This window comes from Hippopotamus amphibius, chromosome 2, assembly GCF_030028045.1.
Source record: "Hippopotamus amphibius kiboko isolate mHipAmp2 chromosome 2, mHipAmp2.hap2, whole genome shotgun sequence".
In the NCBI taxonomy this organism is placed as follows: domain Eukaryota; kingdom Metazoa; phylum Chordata; class Mammalia; order Artiodactyla; family Hippopotamidae; genus Hippopotamus; species Hippopotamus amphibius.
In genome coordinates this window covers 52,539,644-52,560,050 of record NC_080187.1, presented here as the reverse complement: position 1 = coordinate 52,560,050, position 20,407 = coordinate 52,539,644, and the positions used below count along the sequence as shown (strand labels likewise).

The 20,407-nt window shown below is 45.1% G+C and overlaps 1 protein-coding gene across 1 annotated transcript; it reads left to right on the top strand.

Moving 5' to 3' along the window:
- The first annotated feature begins 10,392 nt into the window (after positions 1 to 10,392).
- Positions 10,393 to 20,143, top strand: LOC130845764 (L-threonine 3-dehydrogenase, mitochondrial). Its single transcript, XM_057723455.1, has 8 exons — positions 10,393 to 10,584; positions 12,695 to 12,737; positions 13,383 to 13,453; positions 14,865 to 15,014; positions 15,110 to 15,282; positions 16,322 to 16,412; positions 18,679 to 18,948; positions 19,643 to 20,143. The coding sequence occupies exons 1-8, from the start codon at positions 10,401 to 10,403 to the stop codon at positions 19,780 to 19,782; spliced, it is 1,122 nt and encodes a 373-aa protein (XP_057579438.1). The 5' UTR covers positions 10,393 to 10,400; the 3' UTR covers positions 19,783 to 20,143.
- Positions 20,144 to 20,407: the final 264 nt, after the last annotated feature.

Here is a 20,407-nt window from a genome sequence, read left to right as displayed (position 1 = left end):
TCTGAGGCCTTAAGCCCAGAAGACAGCCTCTCAGACTGCTCTGAAGAGGTTTAGGGAGGAGCCAGGATATATAGGAGCTTTGTAACAAAAACCAGGTAGTCAGAATATCAAAAGATTACTGTTAAAGAAAACCAGACACCTCAAGTTAATGAATTTAGTGCTTTTCTAGGTATGGGAAGAGGCATGGGTCTGGCCTCATGGAAATCATTCCTTTGATATACACCTTAACTATCTAAGGCCAGTATCCTGATTTTCTCCATCTTGAATCCCCTCAGCGTGAACAGTCAGGGCAGCCGCAGTGGCTGCTGGCTTGATGTCTGCAACATCTTTTATTTATGGATATGGCAGGCAACATTTTTCATCCACACCAGAAACCACTCACCTTTCAGTCCTTTGGAAATCACCCCTTCTTCTTTTTCTGTTCTCAGAAGCAAAGGTTGAAGCCACGCTTCCTCCCCTTTCCCACCCAAACTAGCAGCATCCTCAGTGGGTTGCTCCACTCTGAAAGATCCCTGTCTGCAACCCACTCAAAGCAAGCTCAGTGTCATCTCTGACCTCACCACAATGTTTGAGGGAAACAAAAAAGAACTTCTAATGATATGATGCAGTGTATTAGAAAGGGCAGTGACCCACTACCTGGGTCAGAATTCTGGTCCCCTTGGCCTCTGGGGAATCTCTTCACCTGTCTAGGTGGGGCTCAGCCTCTTCCTTCAAGTGGGCACCCTGGCCTTGATAATCTCCTAGGTCTCTTGAGAGGCTAAAAGTCTAATTAAAATTTCAAAATTCAAGTGCACTAGAGACAAGAGCCATAATGAAGATTATGTCATATGAGAAAAAGTTGAAGAAAGGGGGCTAAGAGTCTGTAAAACAGAAAGACATGTTTCATAAAACCATGGATTCTTAATGTTGGAGGAGGCCTTAGAGCTGTTTTTCCAAAACCCTAACGTGCACACGAACCACTTCGAGAGCCCCTTAAAATGCAGATTGTGATTCAGTAGGTGTGGGTGGTGGCTGCTTTCTCCAGGGATCACACTTGGAGAACCAAGCCTCTATGGTATTCCGTGGTTCTCACCTTAACAGCACATGGGGATCACTAGGGAAGCTTAAAAAAATACTTCTGTCTGGGCTTCCTGCGGCCCCTCCTTCCCCGGCCAACGAGAGTGATTTATTTGGAAGGTTCAAGAACTCCCCGGTGATTCTAATCTGCAGCGAAGTGTGCGAACCACTGCCCTAGATCAGCGCTTCCCAACTCTAGCACTGATCATCATCACGTGGAGGGCTTGTTAAAACACAGCTCAGGGTCCCAAAGCAGAGAGTCTGACTCAGCAGGTCTGAGGATGCAGCCTCAAGTCTGCATTTCTTACAGGCTCCTAGGTGATGCTGACTCTGCTGGTCCAGCAGTCTTAGAGGTCATCTAATTTCACAGCGATGGTTTCCTATATGGGAAACCAAGATGAAATGACTCTCTTAATGTCTCTTAGTACCACATCTCCTGATCCCGGTCCGGAGCTATTTTCTCCGCCAATCCTTCCAGCTTTCCCTTTGGCGTCCGGCATTCCTCTCCAGGTCCACTGGAGAGCCGCTGGACGCCAGCACAAGCCGGTGCTCTGGGGCTCCGGAGGGGCCGGGTTCCTTGTGGTGGGAGGCCCTTGAGCTGCCCCCACCTGGACAGTCCCACGCGAAGAGCTGCGGGCTGGCTCTGCCGCTGCAGGGGACGCAGCACGCTGGACTCGAACGCGCCCCTCGCCATCCGCCAGCTCTCCAAAAGGTGGGTCGGAGGCGAGCCCGCGTGCGGGGCTCAAGCCGCCAGGAAAGCCACCAGGAAAGCCGCCAGGACCCTCGGGAAGGTTACCGTAGCAACCGGCGCTCTACCCCGCTGTGACCCGACGCCGACGCCGGGGCGGCCCCGGCCGAAGAAGGGGATTGGTGCGCGGAGGGGCGGGTTTGCGCGCAGAAAGGATAAAGGCGCCGCGCGCCCCGCGCCAGCTCCGCTTTCTGCTGTGTGCGCTGGGGTTCCGAGCCACGTGCGGCTCCAGCTCCGGCTCGGCAACAGCGCAGCATATCTGAGCCGTTGCGTAGGAAGGTCAGTGCGGAGGGGGCCGGATGTTCCCCGGCGGCTGACCCCGGGAACTGAGTCTCTTTGGAACGGAGACTGACGTCGCGGGACCCCCTGGTCCCGGCTGTACCGATCGGTGTGACCCGGCGCGGCGCGGCAGACTCTGCGCTCCCGGGAGCGAGCGCGGGTCCCCAGCAGTCGCCGCGAACCTGGGAGGCCGGGGGAGGGTCGGGGCACTGCTGGGATGGACAGGCACGGCTCCCGGCCCTTCCTACTTTTCGAAAGGGCACCCCCTGCCAGGGAATAGGGGCGGGAGAGGCTGTTCTCATAAAACCGGTTTATCCAGTCATCTCCCCTGGAGGGTGGGCCTCCACACCTTTTAGGGAGCTGGGAGGCTGAGGCCGGAGACCCGTGTGCTGCCCAAGTCCCCACGTCTTCCTGGGTTCCCTCTCCAGTGCAGGCGTGCATAGGAGGAAGGGTGGGGGCGCACGCTCCGCGGAGCCAGATCTCCCTCTAAAACCGTTTGTAGCTCTCGCTGAGAGCTCCGGGATTTTTTCCCGACCCTTTCTGGCTTTCGGAGCATCCCCACATTGTCCAGACTTTACCAGCTGGTTGATGGAGTCTTTACACTGACTGAGCAGTTTTGCTAAAAGCTTTTCTTAATTGCTTTTACTAAATCCTCTCAGCAGTCTAACGTGGTGATCCTATCATTGTCCCCTTTCTAAGGATGGGGAAACTTCAGGTTTGGCGAGGTAGTGTACGCAGGGTCGAATGGCGAGGGAGGGCGGTGTCTGGCCTTGAACCCCCTAGGCTGGTAGGTGCTCTCCTCCTGGGGAGCCGCGAGGAGGAGGAGCCAAGCTGGAGCGGAGGAGGGGCGGCGGGGAAGGTGCCCCCTGCGCCACCAGGAGGATGTTTCCTCTTTGTCCTCTCTCTTAGGTACCTGATGTTATCTCTTCTCTTAAGCGAGGTGAGTTGGGTGGTAGAAAGAGGGTTTGAGACTCTCTGCCTGACCTTGGGAGGGTCAAAATTCATTCTGCAAAATGAAAAGATCCCAGTTTCAGAGTTACTGTGGGGCTTCAATAACAGTTCAGGAAAGCAGGTGCTTCGTCAGCGCTCAGCGTGATTTTTCATTGGGTCATTACTATGAGAAGGACATATGGGACTTCCCCGGTGTTCCAGTAGTTAAGACTCGGAGCTTCCAGTGTAGGGGGCACGGATTCGACCCATGGTCGGGGAACTAGGATCCCACATGCCCTGCGGTGTAGCAGAAAAGAGGAAAAAAAGGACGTTTGTTTGGACATGTTTGTTTTTATGATTTAATGAACTGAAGGATATAAAGTGGAGACTGCCTTGCAAATGTGTTTTATAAGCGTTATTGGTCCTTAAAGCAGAGTGAGAGGTGGGAGAGCCCAGGGGGGAGATGAAGATGGGCATGGTCAGCCCTGGGAGAGGGCCCTGTGGCCAGGAAGTTTTCAACTGGGCAATGACTGACCTTTGGTGAAAGTAGTTTCACTGGGTGCAGAGCAAGATGCCCCACTTGAAAACAAACAAACAAAAAGACCCACTTAGAGGGGCAGGGGACGATGGTTTGGGGCAGTGGGAACACTCTGGAGACCCCTGAGATGGGAAGGAGAGGAAGAGGCAGGAGGAGAATAATAGGTTTCAGCAGGTTTATAAGCAGAGGAAAAAGAAGCATTTAGAAGGTTCGGTGGGAAAAGGGCTGGGGAGTTTGGACAGAAGGGAGGTTTGATGGGTCTCTGGGGTGGTGTTGACCTCCACTGGGCGAATTTTCAGGCTCCTCAGTAATAGATGTGTGCACCAACCATTTCTTGGGGCTGGATTTTTAAAAAATTTTTATTTGTGGTTTCAATCACATAATATAAAATTTACCATCTTAACCATTTTAAGAGTACAGTTCAGTACTGTCAGGGATATTCACAGTGGATCTCTAGAACTTTTCTATCCTGTAAAGCTGATGCTATGCCTATTAATTAAACACTAACATCCCCTCCCTCTTCCTCCCACCCCCTTGGCAACTACCTTTCTACTTCGTGTTTCTATGTTTTTTTGACTACTTGAGATAACTCATATGAATGGAATCATACTGTATTTGGCCTTTTCTGGCCAGCTTGTTCCACTCAGTGTAATTCCTCTAGGTTCATCCACGTTGTAGCCTGTACCAGGATCTCCTTTTTCAAGGCTGAATAATATTCCATCGTATGTCTAAACCGCATTTTCTTTATCCATTGTCTGTTGGGGGCTGGATACTTTTAGCTTCATGCTGACCATGCTGGGACATTACCCCTTACATCCTTATTTACTATCTCAACATGGCTGAGAATGATTAGAGCTAGAAATTTGGAGAGATCACAAGACAACAAGAACATTAAGGGAAACTGATGGTGCATCCTCAGGAAAAAAGCCTATTTTGTTGGTTTTCAATATTTCAAATTGGAGTCTCTTTTAATATTTCTGAAGTAGAATTATCTGTCTTCAGAGCAATCCCAATTGAATTAAGGGTTTTTTTCCTCCCAAAAAACGGAAGCAAAGTTTTCTGACAACAGGGGACATTTTGTTTACTGTGGAGTAGACGAACCCCTGATATTTCCCGGTTTCTCTTTCCTGCCTGCCTGTTTGACGTGGTGTTTGAATTCTGACATGCATCAGACACTGCTAGGAACTGCTCAGTGGGGCTCACAGCTCCATGGGAAAGGCAGCCATACTGGCTCCTGGCACCTAAAACCAACATGACCCGTTCTTCTAGGAAGCCCATGCTTGCAGCGGCATAGCTTGAAGGCCTGTGTTATTCGCCTCCTTTCATGCTTCACCACTTGCCCACATCCAAACAATTAAAGCCTGTTGGGCTCTAAGTCTGTATCTCTATCACTCCCACTCTTTTCATGACGCGACTGCATTCTTAGAGTTCTCCTGTTGTCAGTGCAGAAAGGGTAAATGCAGGGAGACAGGAAGAGTTGTGTTAAGGGAGGCTTGGGCTGGAGAGATGCTGGGTTACTTAAGCAGGAGTGTCTGTTGGCATGTTTCTTTTTCATCCCTTGAAGTTAAAGTAAACAAGGTGCTTAGGGGAGAAGGTCTGTGGACTCTAAGCTTCAGTCATCTTTGATGGCTTCCCTATATAAGTTTAATAACTAGCTTGACAAAGCAAGTTTTACTTTAGAACAGCTGTTCTCAAGTGTGATCAGGGGAACCCTGGGGTTCCCTGAGACCTTTGTACGGTCCATGAGGTCAAGACTATTTTAAAAACAATGCTAGGAGATTATTTGTCTTTTTCATCCTTTCTGGCTCAGGTGTGTGGTGGAGTTTTCTAGAGACCACATGGCTTGTGATGAGTTTTTCCTCTGACGGCTAATGAGATGTGTGCTAGGGTACTCTTGTGTTTCTAGAATCTTCTAAGGATAGTAGGCTTAGAGTATAAATATGTGCATTTTCAGAGATGAACTCTGTTTTTAGTACTTCTTTGCATTCTTACTAGCTGAAGTTACATCTGCTATCTTCTCTGGGGCCTGTTTTCTTTTAATAAGTCATTACTTTGAAATCCCTAAGTTGAGTCTTGTGGCTGTGTGGAAAAATAAAAAAGTTTATAGTCTCGATTTAAAAACTTTTCTAAAATTTTAAATGGTGTAAAAATTCTTTTGAACTTAATATTTTATTCTAAAATAAAAGGATATTTATATATTTTTATATTTAAGGATAGATCATTGATTTCAAAGGGGGGATATTAGAGGAATTGATTTTTTTCAACTCAGAGCTGTACCATGTGTATAAATGCTGAAAAAAATGAAATGACAGAGTGCTCTGACTAATGGAAGGAGGAATTTACTCCAAATAAATGTGCAAAACTAAATTATCCATGAAAATATGAAAGCTTTCCTCAAGCTTTACAGATGTTAGGAATTTACCTTGTGTGTCTGATGCCACAGAACTTTTTTGATTTTAGTATTTTGGTGGCAATAGCATTATTCTTAGACCAACCATTCATCATCTGAAGAAAAATGAAATGAATTAAATGTAGATAAGCCGAGCTCTTTCAAAGCCAAAAATTATTTTTTACAACTTTCCAAACTAGAAAAGAAAAAGCTATTAAAATAGGTTATCAAGTTGCAGTGGCTGGAGAAACACACAATAAAGCCTTGTTGGGATGAAAAAGCACTGAAAGAAATAATAGCACTGCCACTTTCTAATAATACAGTAACTTGTCAAATTAAAGATTTAGCCGCAAACATGAAAACTAGTTTGGTATCTTGCCAGAGAAGTGTATTTTTACCTTTCAAATGGAAGAATTGGTAGTCCTGGCTGGACTTGCCATTTTGTTTGTATTTATCTGGTATCAGCACCAAACCAGTTATCAAAGGCATCTTTGTAGTAACTGAGAGCAAACACAAATAGTGCCAAAGTATTCAGAAGAACTTTTTGGAATTTCGTTGTTTATTCTGGAAAAACTGTGTTAAATTTGCACCGACGGTGCACAAGTCACACTGACTAAAAGTACTTGTGCCTTTGCAGAATTCAGGACAGTGGCACCACGTGGTACTAGAAGTCCTGGTATTCACTGCTATGTGCTTTCAGTGAAACATAAAATAAAAAATGGAAAGCTTTACTTAAGAATGCCCTTTATGAAACAGTAAAAATGACTAATTTTATTAAATCTTGACCCTTAGAGACCTATCTTTTTAATGTGTCATGTGGTAAATGGATGTACTTGTTCCATATTGAAGTATGATGGTTGTCTTGAGATAAAGCATTTCGTGTGATTGAATTGTGAGCTGAACTGGTCACTTGTTTTCATAGAGAACCATTTTTGCTTGAAAGAATGACTGACAAACTATGGTTATTCATACCCAGCTAACCGACATACATTTTCTTAAAAAATAAACCAAGCAAGCCTGTCAAGGAAACAGCTAATAGTATTTGTTGCAAATTAACTTGTATCTACTGCTGTGAACTTGACAGCTTCCCAATACTTAGGGAATTCCTGATGAGCTCAGGGTTGATATTAGCCAGTATGACTTTTGGGGATTGTGCAGTGAAGTGTGTTAACAGTTGAAAGCTCTGTGTAACTTACTGAACCAATATTTTCCAAAAGACCAGTGCATGACCTTACAAAATTATGCATTAGATATATCAGTGGGTTTTGTAATGTAACAGGTGCAAAAGGTTCATTGATAATGGCTTCAGATTGCAACTAATCTTTAAGAAACTACCATGTGTTGAGTTTTGGATATCAAAGATGAGCATACAGAATTATCTGAAAAGGCTTATAAATACAGCTCTGTTTCCCCACTGCTTTGCTTGTGACTCTGGACTTTCTTCATTTACTTCAACCAAAGCAACAGACAGATTGAGTTAGAAGCAGATGTGCGAATCCAGCTGTTTTCTATTAAGGAAAACATCACATGTAAAACAGTAGCACTATTCTCAGTAAATTTTTCATTTTGGAAAATACAGTTACTTTCATAAAATATGTGTATGTTAACATGTTTATTGGTTTTAAATGAACTCATTCATATGTTAAATATTTCTCAGTTTTGCTTTCTACTACAGCAAACATTGTTAGGTGGAACCCACTTAAACAAAAGCCCTCCTATAGTCCTCAATTTTTAAGAGTGTAAAGGGGTCCTGAGACCAGAAAATTTGAGAGCTCCTGCCTTAAAAGTATTAAATTGATCTTGGCAGTGGCAAGATAATAATCTTGACTTGGAAAAGCTACGTGCTGTAGATGGTTGGAGGGCTTTTTGGTTTTGTTTTTAATGTACATGCATTGTTAATCAGAACAGTCCCATTATGGGGACAGTAGTGCTGCTTAACCTTTAAGAACTGGGTTCCCTGAGAGGTGGTGGTGGTTGCTATAGTTATATGGTATAATGAAGGAAGACATTCACAGGCCTCTGGCCTGTAGTGCGCATCCGATGTCTGCTAGTAATAGTTGTGGAATAAGAACCAACTCAGTCGTGAATTGTCCACATTGTTAAATGAAAATACTTTTTATACAATTAAGAATCTCCCTTTTGGGGAAAGAGAAGGTGAATTGAGTCCTACATATTTCACATACCTGTTTCATGTCATCAAGGTTTGCCTTTTCCTTGACTCCAGTCTCTTCAACCTTTAAAGGGAAACAAAACCAAACTTCTTCACCTGTGGCCATCATTACTCTGCTTTTGGGAATTGAGAATTGTCTTTGAGTTTCAAATGTTCTGGTAATATGGCAGCTTCTTGGCTTCCTCACCATCCTCTTGAACTTGCTGAAATAAGTGACTAAGATTCAAAGCTCTTACCTGGTCTCTGGTGTCAGCAGTGGCTGTAAGGATGGTTTGAAGGGATGTCTGAAGAAAAGCTTGAGTCTCTCCTATAGTGGCCTCCCTTCCAATCCTGAGATGTGCCAGCGGAGGGTTGTCTTCTTCTTGTTTGGGAGAGTTAGCCGTTAGCCGGGATGCAGGGCCCCAGGACCTTGGCAGGGCTGTGTCTCAGGCTGGGGACCTGATGGGTCAAGCCACTGACCCGACAGAAGCCATTGGGGCTCTGCCCACCTTATTTTGGTGTCCTAAAGAACAAGACTGGCTGTGGCTCATGAAGGGGTGTTAAAGCATAGAATTTCAGAAGATTGTATTGTCCTTCTGTTTTTTATAATCTGGACTTTGGGGCTTGCAGAAAAGCTTCTGCTACCTCTGGCGTTTTAACTTAGAATCACTGTTACCTACTCAAGGCACTGGGTTGAGTGTGATGCCAGGCTAAGTTCAGATCCTAAGCAGGAATGTCTCCAAGTGATGTTTACCGTTTCTTGTTTTATGGTGCAAAATATGGTCGAGATCTGGTCATTTCTTTGTGAGGGGATTGGGCACCAGGGTCAGCTCTGGAAGCTCCCCCCGTGCTGTCGGAAATCTGACAGCTGACGGAGGTGGAGGCCACGGGGCAGTGTGCAGAGTGCAAGGGCCTGACCTTTGGAGGCAGGAAGGTCACAGAACTGGTGGAGCAAGCCTGCAGCTCTGATCTACTCTTGTGATATACTTGCCTGGGTAAAGCTGATGAGGAAGAGGAGCTGGACTGCAATAAAATATACATGATCTGGGAACAGAGGAGAAGATGGCTTTTCTAAATTATCCTTCCTAAAGAGAGGGCAGTGAAGCAGAAATTAGTCAGAGCTTACTCAATATTGCTGGGGACCTTTTTACCTTAACTATCTGCTTTTCTAGTCTGGTTCATCCTAAAGATAACATCTGAGTTAGCACAAGAGTCACAGGGCCCTGTGCTATTTAATCTGGGACCTGTTTGCACCTCTATGGTATGTGGACAGATGATAACAGTTGTGAAGATTTGAGGCCTTCTCTGGGATCCATGACTTGGGATGTTGGCATCCATGATGTTCCTGGTGGTGGTGCCTCTGTACGCAGTAACCTCCGCTGTGACTTTAGATCCCAGTTGACGTCAGCACTGTGCGACTCTAGTTCTGAACCCCAGCCAGCCTTTATTTGCCTGCACTTTGCGCGAGCAACATTTATCCCCTTTTCACAGGGCTGGGCCCATGGCCAGCTCTTGACTGGCACCCTATCTGCTCGCTCAGCAGTCTTTTTAGTTTGGTTCATGAATCCAGAATGTGGCTTTGCTCGTGAGCTGGTGATCTTAGTGTTAGCTGTGGTTAAAGGGTTTATGTTTTGAGGGTCGGAAGGGTAAGCAGTTACATGCTGAACTCTGCTTGTTTTGTGTGTTTTTTAAAATTTTACTGGAGTATAGTTGATTTACAGTGCTGTGTTAATTTCCGCTATATGGCAAAGTGACTCAGCTATACATATATATACATTCTTTTTCATATTCTTTTCTATTATGGTTTGTCACAGGATATTGAATATAGTTCCCTGTGCTACACAGTAGGACCTTGTTGTTTATCCATCCCATGTTAATAGTTTGCCTCTGCTAATTGCAAACTCCCATTCCTTCCCTCTCCTACCCCCTCTCCCCCTTGGCAACCACGAGTCTGTTCTCTATGTCTGTGAGTCTGTTTTTGTTTCATAGATATGTTGATTTTTATCATAATTTAGATTTCACATACAAGCAATATCATATGGTATTTTTCTTTCTGACTTACTTCGCTTAGTATGATGATCTCTAGGTCCATCTGTGTTGCTGCAAATGGCATTATTTCATTCTTTTTTATGTCTGAGTAATATTCTATTGTATATATGTAACACATCTTCTTTCTCCATTCATCTGTTGTTGGACATTTAGGTTATTTCCATGTCTTGGCTATTGTCAATAGTACTACAGTGAACATTGGGGTGCATGTATCTTTTCTGTACTCTGCTCCTTCTGTGTTAACAGAGTGTCTGCAGAAATCATGCCAGTCGTTCGGATGCTGTGGAGGGTTGCCAGCCGGATGCTACAGAGCCTGGCCTGTGGCTGCCGGGCACCTGTCCTGCCCAGCCGATTTCTGGGCACCTCCCCTCGGCAGATTCCAGCGGATGCCAATTTCCACTGTACCTCATTCTCTGAAGCAGACCAGCCGCGCATCTTAATTACAGGTTGGGTTCTTTTCCTTTTTACACATTTGTGGCTTCATTATTTTCTTTGTGTGGCTGTGTGTTTATCTTTGGGTTGTCTAACATGCTGCCAGGTAACACATTAATCAGAAACTCCCTCTTCTACTGTTGGCTTCCTCCAGAAAAGCGCAGGTCTCCAGTCCTTATTTTGTCGCTGTTGCCAGGGCTTGGTTTGCCTGCCCAAATCTTTTTTTTTTTTAAGATTTTTTTGATGTGGACCATTTTAAAGTCTTTATTGAATTTGTTACAATATTGCTTCTGTTTTATGTTTCGGGTTTTTGGCCACGAGGCATGTGGGATCTTAACTCCCTGACCCGGGATCGAACCCGCACTCACTGCATTGGAAGGTGAAGCCTGAACCACTGGACCACCACGGAAGTCCCCCAAATCTTTTATTGTCTGAAGGGAGGGCCTAGGAACCTGGGGACCAAAAAGCTGCCATGGGACTCAGTTCCCCTTTCCTGCTAGGAATGGCCTGGGAGCCACGGTGTGTGGATAGAACGTGGCCTGTGGAATCAGGCGCATCTTTCCTTGGCCAGGCTTCTCAGCCCAGGCTTCTCAGCCCAGGCAGTTCCTGCACGTTTGTGTGCTGGACATGGAGGAGATAGCCAGGGCCTGCCTGGGGCCTGGGGAACTCCTTGCCATCACCTTGTGAAGCCTGCATCTCATTGTCCGCAGACTTGCTCCCTGACCCCCCCTCCCCTAGTGTCTACGGTGGTCAACACCTAGTTCTGTACCTGCTCGCTGCAAATTTGACCATCTGTCCGCAAGTCCTTCCAGCTGACCCAAGCCCACCTCTGATTTGATTGACACGTTTCATCGTCCTCTCTTTGCTGGAGTTTCATCCCTTGGCTCCATGTCATTAACCATCTTACATTCCTCAGTGTGTGTGTGTGTGTGTGTGTGTGTGTGTGTGTGTGTGTGTATGTGTCACTGCCACCTCCTCCTCCTCTCCTGCTGTAAATGGGTTTCAAATGAGATCAATTCCTTCTGCACTTCCCTCCCTGACACTCCCAGCTTCTTTTCTGTGTGTTTTTTGTTGTTGTTTTGTTTGTTTTGGCTGCATTGAGTCTCTGCTGCCCACAGGCTTCTCATTGCAGTGGCTTCTCTTGTTGTGGAGCATGGGCTCTAAGTGTGCGGGCTTGAGTAGTTGCAGCATGCAGGCTCAGTAGTTGTGGCTCACGGGCTCTAGAGCACAGGCTCAGTAGTTATGGCGCACAGGCTTAGTTATTCCATGGCGTACGGGATCTTCCCAGACCAGGGATTGAACCCGTGTCCCCTGCTGGCAGATTCTTAACCGCTGCGCCACCAGGGATGTCCTGTGTGTTGTTTGATTCCTTCCTCCCTCCACCAACAAAGCATCTTCCAGGGCCCGGTGTTCCTGTCAGTGGGCTGGTTCCAGTCCCATGGTAACACAAGCTTACAGGAAATCCCTCTGTCTGTATCTCCCTGCCTCGTTACTTTCTCCCAAATGGAACTTATGGTTGTATTCCTCTAAATGCGCTCCCAGACCCCCAGCTCATCCCATTTCTGTCAGTGGCATCTGTAAGCATCCAAGTTAAGATGCTGTAATACTCATCTTTAATGTTCTTAGAGGCTCCTTGCCCATCCAGTTACCTGCCCCGTTTTTCAGGTGACTTCTTGGTTTGTCCCTTCTTTCTCCCTTCCTGCTCCTCTCCAGGTCTAATGGAGGAGGGTGCTCTGGATACTCCCAGCAGAAGTTGATATCAAACTATGATATCTGGCTTTGAGTGTTCTGGTACCTGTAGCAGACAAGCTTCACAGCCCATCAGATAACAAAGGCAAAGCTGGTAGTGAATTCCTGGCCAGGAGGTGGTCCTGCTCTCCTGTGATTGTTCTCTTTCTGTATCCTGGCTTCTCCTCAGCCACTCCATGCTTTGTCTCTGAAACTAATCTGACCTGTCCTGATCTCTGTCCTAGCTCTGAGAAGGTAATTCAGTTCTATCAGGCCAGCCTGGGGCTTTACCTAATTAGCTAAGATTGCCAGTAGAGTTGTATTCCGTTATTACATTCTGGGACAATTGAATTGGTTAGATTTAGATTAAAGATTCACTTTTTTTTCTTTATCCAGGGGGTCTTGGCCAGCTTGGAGTGGGGCTTGCTAGCTTTTTGAGGTAAGAGCCCTCAAAGCTGAAATTTAAAATCTGAGTTTTTCAGTATGTGAAGCTTGTCTTTGGCCCCATTTAACCATTGAATCTTTCTGTGCCCTCTTGCTCCTGATTTTAAGATACTGTATATAAATGACCATTTGGAGTGCATTTCATTGTGCCTCTTCGCATCACAGACATTGTTTCAGGTCCCTGACTCAGCATCGCCCATGCTGGTCCTTCGCCCTCTGCCATTTCTCAGTTAGGCAAAGTGAGGCCTGCCTCCAAATGAATAACTGGATTTCAGATGTTTGGGGACAGAGGGAAGTATCGTATGTGTAGAAACTGAAAAGGAACTGTGGGATTTGGAGAGAATGGGATAAATGATAAGAAGAGAGAAGAATGGGGAGGGAGAGGGAGAAACTTAGGGGTACTGGGAAGAAATTGGTGACAGACACTGGGATGATGACGGGGTGAGGCAGAAACAGGAGATGCAGCCATGAGCGTGGCTGGAGCTGCGAGGCTGTGAGTTGAGACTGAAGACGGAGGAAAGGTGTGAAAAGGAGGGATTTGGAAGCTGACAGGACATGACAGTTCCTGTTGGAAAGACTGTTTTCATAGGACCTGTTATATCTTCCGTGTTCCAACTCGTGTGTTTGATTTTCCCTTTAGGAAACGATTTGGGAAGGACAACGTGATTCTGTCTGACATTCGGAAGCCCCCCGAGCACATCTTCCTTAGTGGTAAGAAGTTCACAGAGCAGGTCGAGAGGCAGCTCTCGGAATCAGTGTCACCACTGGTCACCAGGCTTGTAGAAGGAGGAACATTTGAGGCGCATGTGTGCCACTTAAAAATGTTCATGCTTTTGTCCTCATTAGTTCTGTAGAACACCTATGGTATAGCTGTTGCTCGTTCAGGTGATCCAAGGACAGGAAAGTTCCTTAGAGCTTGACGTGAAGTTGTGGAGTAGTATCTTTGGATATTATTTGGAGCAGTATCTGCGGAATAAAAACTTTGATGCCTGTCTTTCAGAGTTTTTGTTTGTTTTGTGTGTTTTTTTTTAATAGGTTGTCTTTTTTAAAAAATTTGTTTATTTTTGGCTGCTTTGGGTCTTTGCTGCTGCTTGAGGGCTTTCTCTAGTTGTGGTGAGTGGGGGCTACTCTTCATTGCGATGCACAGGCTTCTCATTGCGGTGGCTTCTCGTTGCAGAGCACGGGCTCTAGGTGCTCCACACAGGCTCAGTTGTGACACACAGGCTTAGTTGCTCCGCGGCACGTGGGATCTTCCCGGACCAGGGATAGAACTCGTGTCCACTGCATTGGCAGGCGGATTCTTAACCACTGCACCACCAGGGAAGTCCTGTTTTTCAGAGGTTTTAGTGAACTTAGCTCAGAGAGAAAACAAATCAACTTCTGAAACAAAGCAGAGGAACTTTAAATTTTGGAGAAATTAATCCTCATATTTCAACGTGGGCTTCCTTCTAAACTACTGTGCACACACACAGATCTCAGACTCCTCTAGTCAAGTTTTCTACCACCTCAAAGATGTTTTTATAATGTCTCCTAGTCCTTTCTGGTTCTGTGTCAGCCAGAGCGGTGATTTGCTGGAAGTGGAGGAAATTGGCACAAAATCGGCTCTACCCCTAGCCTAACCAGGTGTGGTGAACTCATAATTTGTAGTTGTTTTATACCATGGTGGAATTTTTTGTTTTTGTAAACCCGCTTCTCTGTTCCTATGCAACTTTTAAGCAGGGTGAGATCTCTGTGTGCCTGTAGGTTTGGCAACTCAAGCCAGCTGCCTGGTTGTGATCCAGTTCTTAATCTTATTCTGTTTGATCTTGGCAAGTTACTTAACCTCTCTAGGCCTCAGTTTCCTCATCAGCAAAATATCTGCCTCAAAGGCTGTGAGACTTAAATACGCAGAATGCCCTTAGAACAGCGCCCGGCAGGTGTATGTCCTATATAAACATTAGCTGCTATTAGCAGTGCGGTGGTTGGGGTTTGTTATTCTCCATAAGGAAAATGCTGGGTTGTATCCGAGTGGTTGTTACCAAGTTGGTACCAGTGGAATTCAGTCAGCAGGGGAGGGGAAAAGTCCCATTGCGCTTTTCAAGCCCGGAATTCTTTTACTTCCTGGTTTCACTGCCCCTTGCAGGCCCGTTTATTTATTCTGACATCCTGGATTACAAGAATCTCCGGGAGATTGTGGTGAACAACCGCATCACCTGGCTGTTTCATTATAGCGCCCTGCTCAGTGCAGTGGGAGAAGCAAACGTGTCCCTGGCCAGAGCTGTGAACATCACCGGTGAGTCTCTGGATCTTGGCCCAGATGACCTGTTTGCTGGATTTCTCAGTTCTTTGGGAAGAGGTTTCCCAGGTTACAATATCTGCTTGTTTCAGGGCTGCACAATGTCCTGGATGTTGCCGCGGAGCACGGTCTGCGATTGTTTGTGCCAAGCACCATAGGGGCATTTGGACCCACTTCTCCTCGGAACCTAGCCCCTGATCTCTGTATCCAGAGACCCAGGACCATCTACGGGGTGTCCAAGGTCCATGCAGAGCTCATGGGAGAGGTAAGCATCACTTGCCAAGATGACTCCGTGTTTCCCTTTCTGTTTCTGCCTCAAACACCTGCTGATCCATCCTTGGAGGGGACTTTCTCCCTCCCCCAATCCCTGCCCCCAGAAATGCTCAGGGAGTGATTGTGTTTGCCAGGTGGCCAGTACCGACAGCTCCAGAGGAATCCTCAGCCCTGTGATAACACAACTCTTGGTACACGCCCCTCGAATGGCACCCCCCTCCTTCATTTGCTGCCTCTCTTATTTGTACTGCACTGTTCTTTCAGGCTCCCAGTATTGGTAGTTATCAAAGGTAATTTTAAAATAACTTCACACATCGTTTTGGTTTTATTTTTTTAAATGCTTTGTCTGTAAAAAGCACTTCTTTTTTTTATTTTTTGGCCATGTAGCATGTGGGATCTTGGTTACCCAACCAGGGACTGAACGTGTGCCCCCTGCAGTGGGAGCACAGAGTCTCAACCACTAGACCACCAGGGAAGTCCCCTGTATAGCATATTGGGGTTTTTTTTGGCCGTGCCTGGAGGCTTATGGGATTTTAGTTCCCCAACCAGGGATTGAACTTGGGCCCTCCGTGAAAGCACGGAGTTGTAACCACTGGACCGCCAGGGAACTCCCCTATAGCACATTTTAGCTGGTGTCTGATCCTTCAGCTGATGTATCACAGTCACCGACCTCCCCTGTATTCCTCCCAAAGCTGCATTTCAGGGCAGGCTCTTGGAGATTTGTTTAGGAAAATGAGCAGAGTCTCCCTTCCAAAGAAAGGCTGGAAATCCCTACTGTAGGCTGATTTATTATTTACTATGTTATCTAGTAATGTTATCAACCAGAATGATGATTCTTTGAAGATGAAAACTTCAGGGTTATTTGTTAAAGAAAAATGAGTGACTTTTAGCAATTGCAGAGTCTTCATTTCCTTGAGGAGGATTTTAATATGACTATGGAATGGTGTTTCAGAAAAAAGGCTGTTATTTCTTTGCATTGCTCTACCTGATTTAAAGCACGCTTCTTAAATTAAGTTTTCTCTTTCTCGTAGTATTATTACTACCGGTATGGGTTAGATTTCCGATGTCTGAGATATCCTGGAATCATTTCCGCTGACTCCCAGCCTGGAGGAGGAACGACTGGTAAATGTTGTTTTTGATTTCTTTTTTTATGAAAGATAAGCTTTCTAATTGCCGGGCGGAACAGGGACAGATATGCTATCTTTTTAGCTGACCTGAGTTTTTGCATCCTTTCTGGGACGTGCATCTGAGAAGCTCATTGAACCCTATTGACTTAAACTTGTTCAGGGCAGCTCATGCCAATGCTGTGAATCCCGTGGGACTGGCCACCTACAATGCTAGAATCAAACTGACGTGGTATTTGAGAATGAGTTTTTTACCCACGATGTAGGAAGGCACTAAATAAGAAATCACCATTTACTTTGAATATACCTTTGTGTCTTAATACAGAGAGCTCTGTTAAAATGGACTCGGTATTGCATATTTAGAAAGAACATAAGCATTGCTCCTGCTGTTCTTGTTATTGTTATTATTATTTATCCAAATTGTCTTAGTTTTTATTTCAGAAAAGCTTGCTCCAAAATGAGAGTGGGTTACTGCCCATCTCTAGTGCAGTTGGTTCCTTTCCTGTTTAGGAGCCTGTATTACTCATTTTTGAGTAGAGCACCAGGCCTGCTTAACTTCATTTTTTTTTCTTTTTTTTTTAATTGAGGTATTTACAATATTATATAAGTTTTGGGTGTACAACATAGTGATTCACAATTTTTAAAGGTTGTATTCCATTTTATAGTTATTATAAAATATTGGCTATATTCCCTTGTCTGTACAATGTATCCTTTTAGCTTATTTGTTTTATACATAGTAGTTTGTACCTCTTAATTCCCTACTGCTATTTTACCCCTCTCTGCTTCCCTCTCCCTAGTGGTAACCACTAGTTTTCTCTGTATATCTGTGAGTCTGCTTCTTCTTTGTTATATTCAGTAGTTTATTTTTTAGATTCCACATATAAGTAATAATATACAGTATCTGTCTTTCTCTGACTTATTTTGCTAAGCATAATACCCTCCAAATTCATCCATGTTGTTGCAAATGGCAAAATTTCACTCTTTTTTTATGGCTGAGTAATATTCCATTGCATGTACGTGCCACATCTTCTTTATCCATTCATCTGTTGATGGACATTTAGGTTGCTTCCATATCTTGGCTGTTGCAAATAGTGCTGCAGTGAACATTGGGCTGTGTGTAGCTTTTCGAATTAGTGTTTCCGTTTTCTTCGAATATATGCCCAGGAGTGGAATGGCTGGGTCATATGGTAGTTCTGTATGTAGTGTTTTGAGGAGCCTCCACGCTGTTTTCCATGTTGTTGTCATCACTTTGGACTTGAGTGTGCGCCGTATTCAGTAACTCCCACACTAGAGCCCTTCCCATGCGAGGGGTTCTGAGATTCAGTGTAAAAGATACTTGACAAAATCTCAGGGGGTTTTGCTGTAGCTTTGTAGTGTTGTCTGAAGTCTGAGAGGGTGATGCCTCCTGCTTTGTTCTTTTTCCTCAGGATTGCGTTGGCAATTCCGGGTCTCTAGTGGCCCCATATACATTTTAGGATTCTTAGCTCTAGTTCTGTGAAAATGTCACGGATAGTTTGATGGGGAGCTCGTTCAGTCTGTAGAGTGCTTTGAGTAGTATGGCCATTTTAACAATACTAATTCTTCCGGTCCAAGAGCATGGGATAGCTTTCCAATTTCTTTGAATATCTTCAGTATTAAAATCTGAGGGATTTTAAAAGAGCCTTTGATTTTGGTTACTTTAAAAAATTTTGCCTTAATGAGATGCTTCTGCAAGTATGCACACGGATCCCTGTGGATCCTTGAGACCCTTTCAGGGGTTCCAGGAAGTCAAAACAATTTTCATATCAATACTAAGATGTTATTTGCCCTTTTCACTGTCCTTCACAAGTAACAGCGTGGAGTTTTTCAGACGCTACATGATGTGTGTAGCACAGCGGACTGAACACAGAAGCAGAGATTCCCGCTGTCACACATTAAGCCAGACAGTAGGGAGATTTTCAAAATGTAAAACACACCATTCTTTTCACTAAATTGTCTCGTTTGGAAAATATGTTCTTTTTCACATAAAACATCATACATATGAATGTGTGGGTTTATTATAGTCATTTTAAAATGTAGAAATTAAAAAAAAAATTCTCAGTTAATTTCTGATATAGTAGTTGTTGCTACAACTCACTGTAATAAAACCTCTTTGGGGATCCTCAGTGATTTTTAAGCACATAAAGAGGTTCTGAGACTAAGACATCTGAGAACCACTGCCTTAATCCAAGAGGCTCGCTCACCATTTTGTTATGAGAAGACCCACAGACCAGATTCTCTTTCAGACTATGCAGTCCAGATTTTCCACGATGCTGTCAAGAATGGCAGATTTGAGTGCAATCTGAAACCCAGCACAAAGCTCCCAATGATGTACATTGATGACTGCCTCCGGGCCACCCTGGAGGTCATGGAGGCCCCGGCAGAGTCCCTCTCCATGAGGACCTACAACATCAATGCCATGAGCTTCACGCCCGCGGAGCTGGCTCAGGAGGTTCTCAAGCATGTTCCCGAATTCCAGATCACCTACAACGTGGATCCTGTCCGACAGGCCATAGGTTGGTATATGGCTGCAAACCCCCTGAAAATCAAAATTAAGCTTCAGTCTGCCCTGCGAGTCTTTGAGGACATAAACCATGGAGGATAAGGAGAGCTCGGTGCCTCCCCAAGAGGCCGATGCCTTTTGGAGAAGGATCTGCTATTGCCCCAGAGCCAGCACATGCTGCGGTTTTGGGAAATGATGTCTAAAGTGGGTGGACTAGAAACATCCAAATAAACAGCTTGTCGGCACTTCACCATTTGCCAGCTTAAGCATAAAACAAGCAAATGTAGGAATTCCCTGGCGGTACAGTGGTTAGGACTCTGTGCTCTCACTGCCAAGGACCTGGGTTTGATCTTTGGTTGGGGAGGTAAGGTCCCGCAAGACTCGGGTTCGGCCAAAAAAAAAGAAAAAAGAGAAAACAGATGTAGTGTAAGAACAGCCCTGGGTTCTCCAAGGCTGTGAGTGGCCATCTGAGCATAGCAGTCTCAAGTCTAACAAGTCGGCGTGAGACTTTCCTTGTAGGTGACAGACTTCTAATCAAAGAAGGTGACTATGTGTGTGCCCATAGTATCTGCTCTGCTCTGCTCAAGGTGGGGTTTCAAAGCAGACGTTTCTCTCGTGGGTGATAGTCCTTTATTTGAAATGTTCTAGACCTTTTTGCAACTCTAGAGCCTAAATAACTTAAGCTCCTCTTCCGTATCTTGTCCTAGCCGATAGTTGGCCGATGAACTTTGATGATAGCAATGCCCGGAAGGACTGGGGGTGGAAGCACGATTTTGACCTCCCGGAGCTGGTGACGACGATGTTGAACTCCCACGGTTCCGAGAGCAGAGTTGCCCAGGCTAACTGAAGGGGCCGAAGGAAGAGCTCATGCGTCCTGGGCGGCTGTTCCGGGAAAGCCGTAACAACCCCAAGGTTCTAGACCCCGAGGAATCTAGGTGATGTGGAGTTGAAGAACTAATTGGACTCAATTTTCCCAGCTCATATTGAACTGCCAGATGGAGAATTGACTTGGCTGTAGCATTTTTTTCAGTGCTGTAGGTTTGGTCATAGGACTTCTGAATCTTTGCTGTTTGCCTAAACTTGTCCAAACATACAAATCACAGAATGAAGACTTAAGTCGTAATAGTTTTCCATTTCCTTAACTAAGATGAAGGGACCATTTCTGGGAGGGGAGAAGTATGTGATGTTTATATTAAATTAAACTTAAACTCTTCAGACTCCATTATTCTCTTGACTAAGACCGAAGATTACATTTTAAAGACTATCAAAGATAATCTCCCAATTTAAAAGAATTCTTTACTGTCCCATCAGAACATAAAAAATGCCTATTGTAGTAATCCCATGTTCACCATGTTCAAGAGATTTTAACCTGTGAAAAATGACCACTTCTAATTTATTTGTCTATAAGAAGATATACTGGTAGGAAACTAAGAATATCAAGAGATGATCTAGGGGACTTCCCTGGCGGCCCA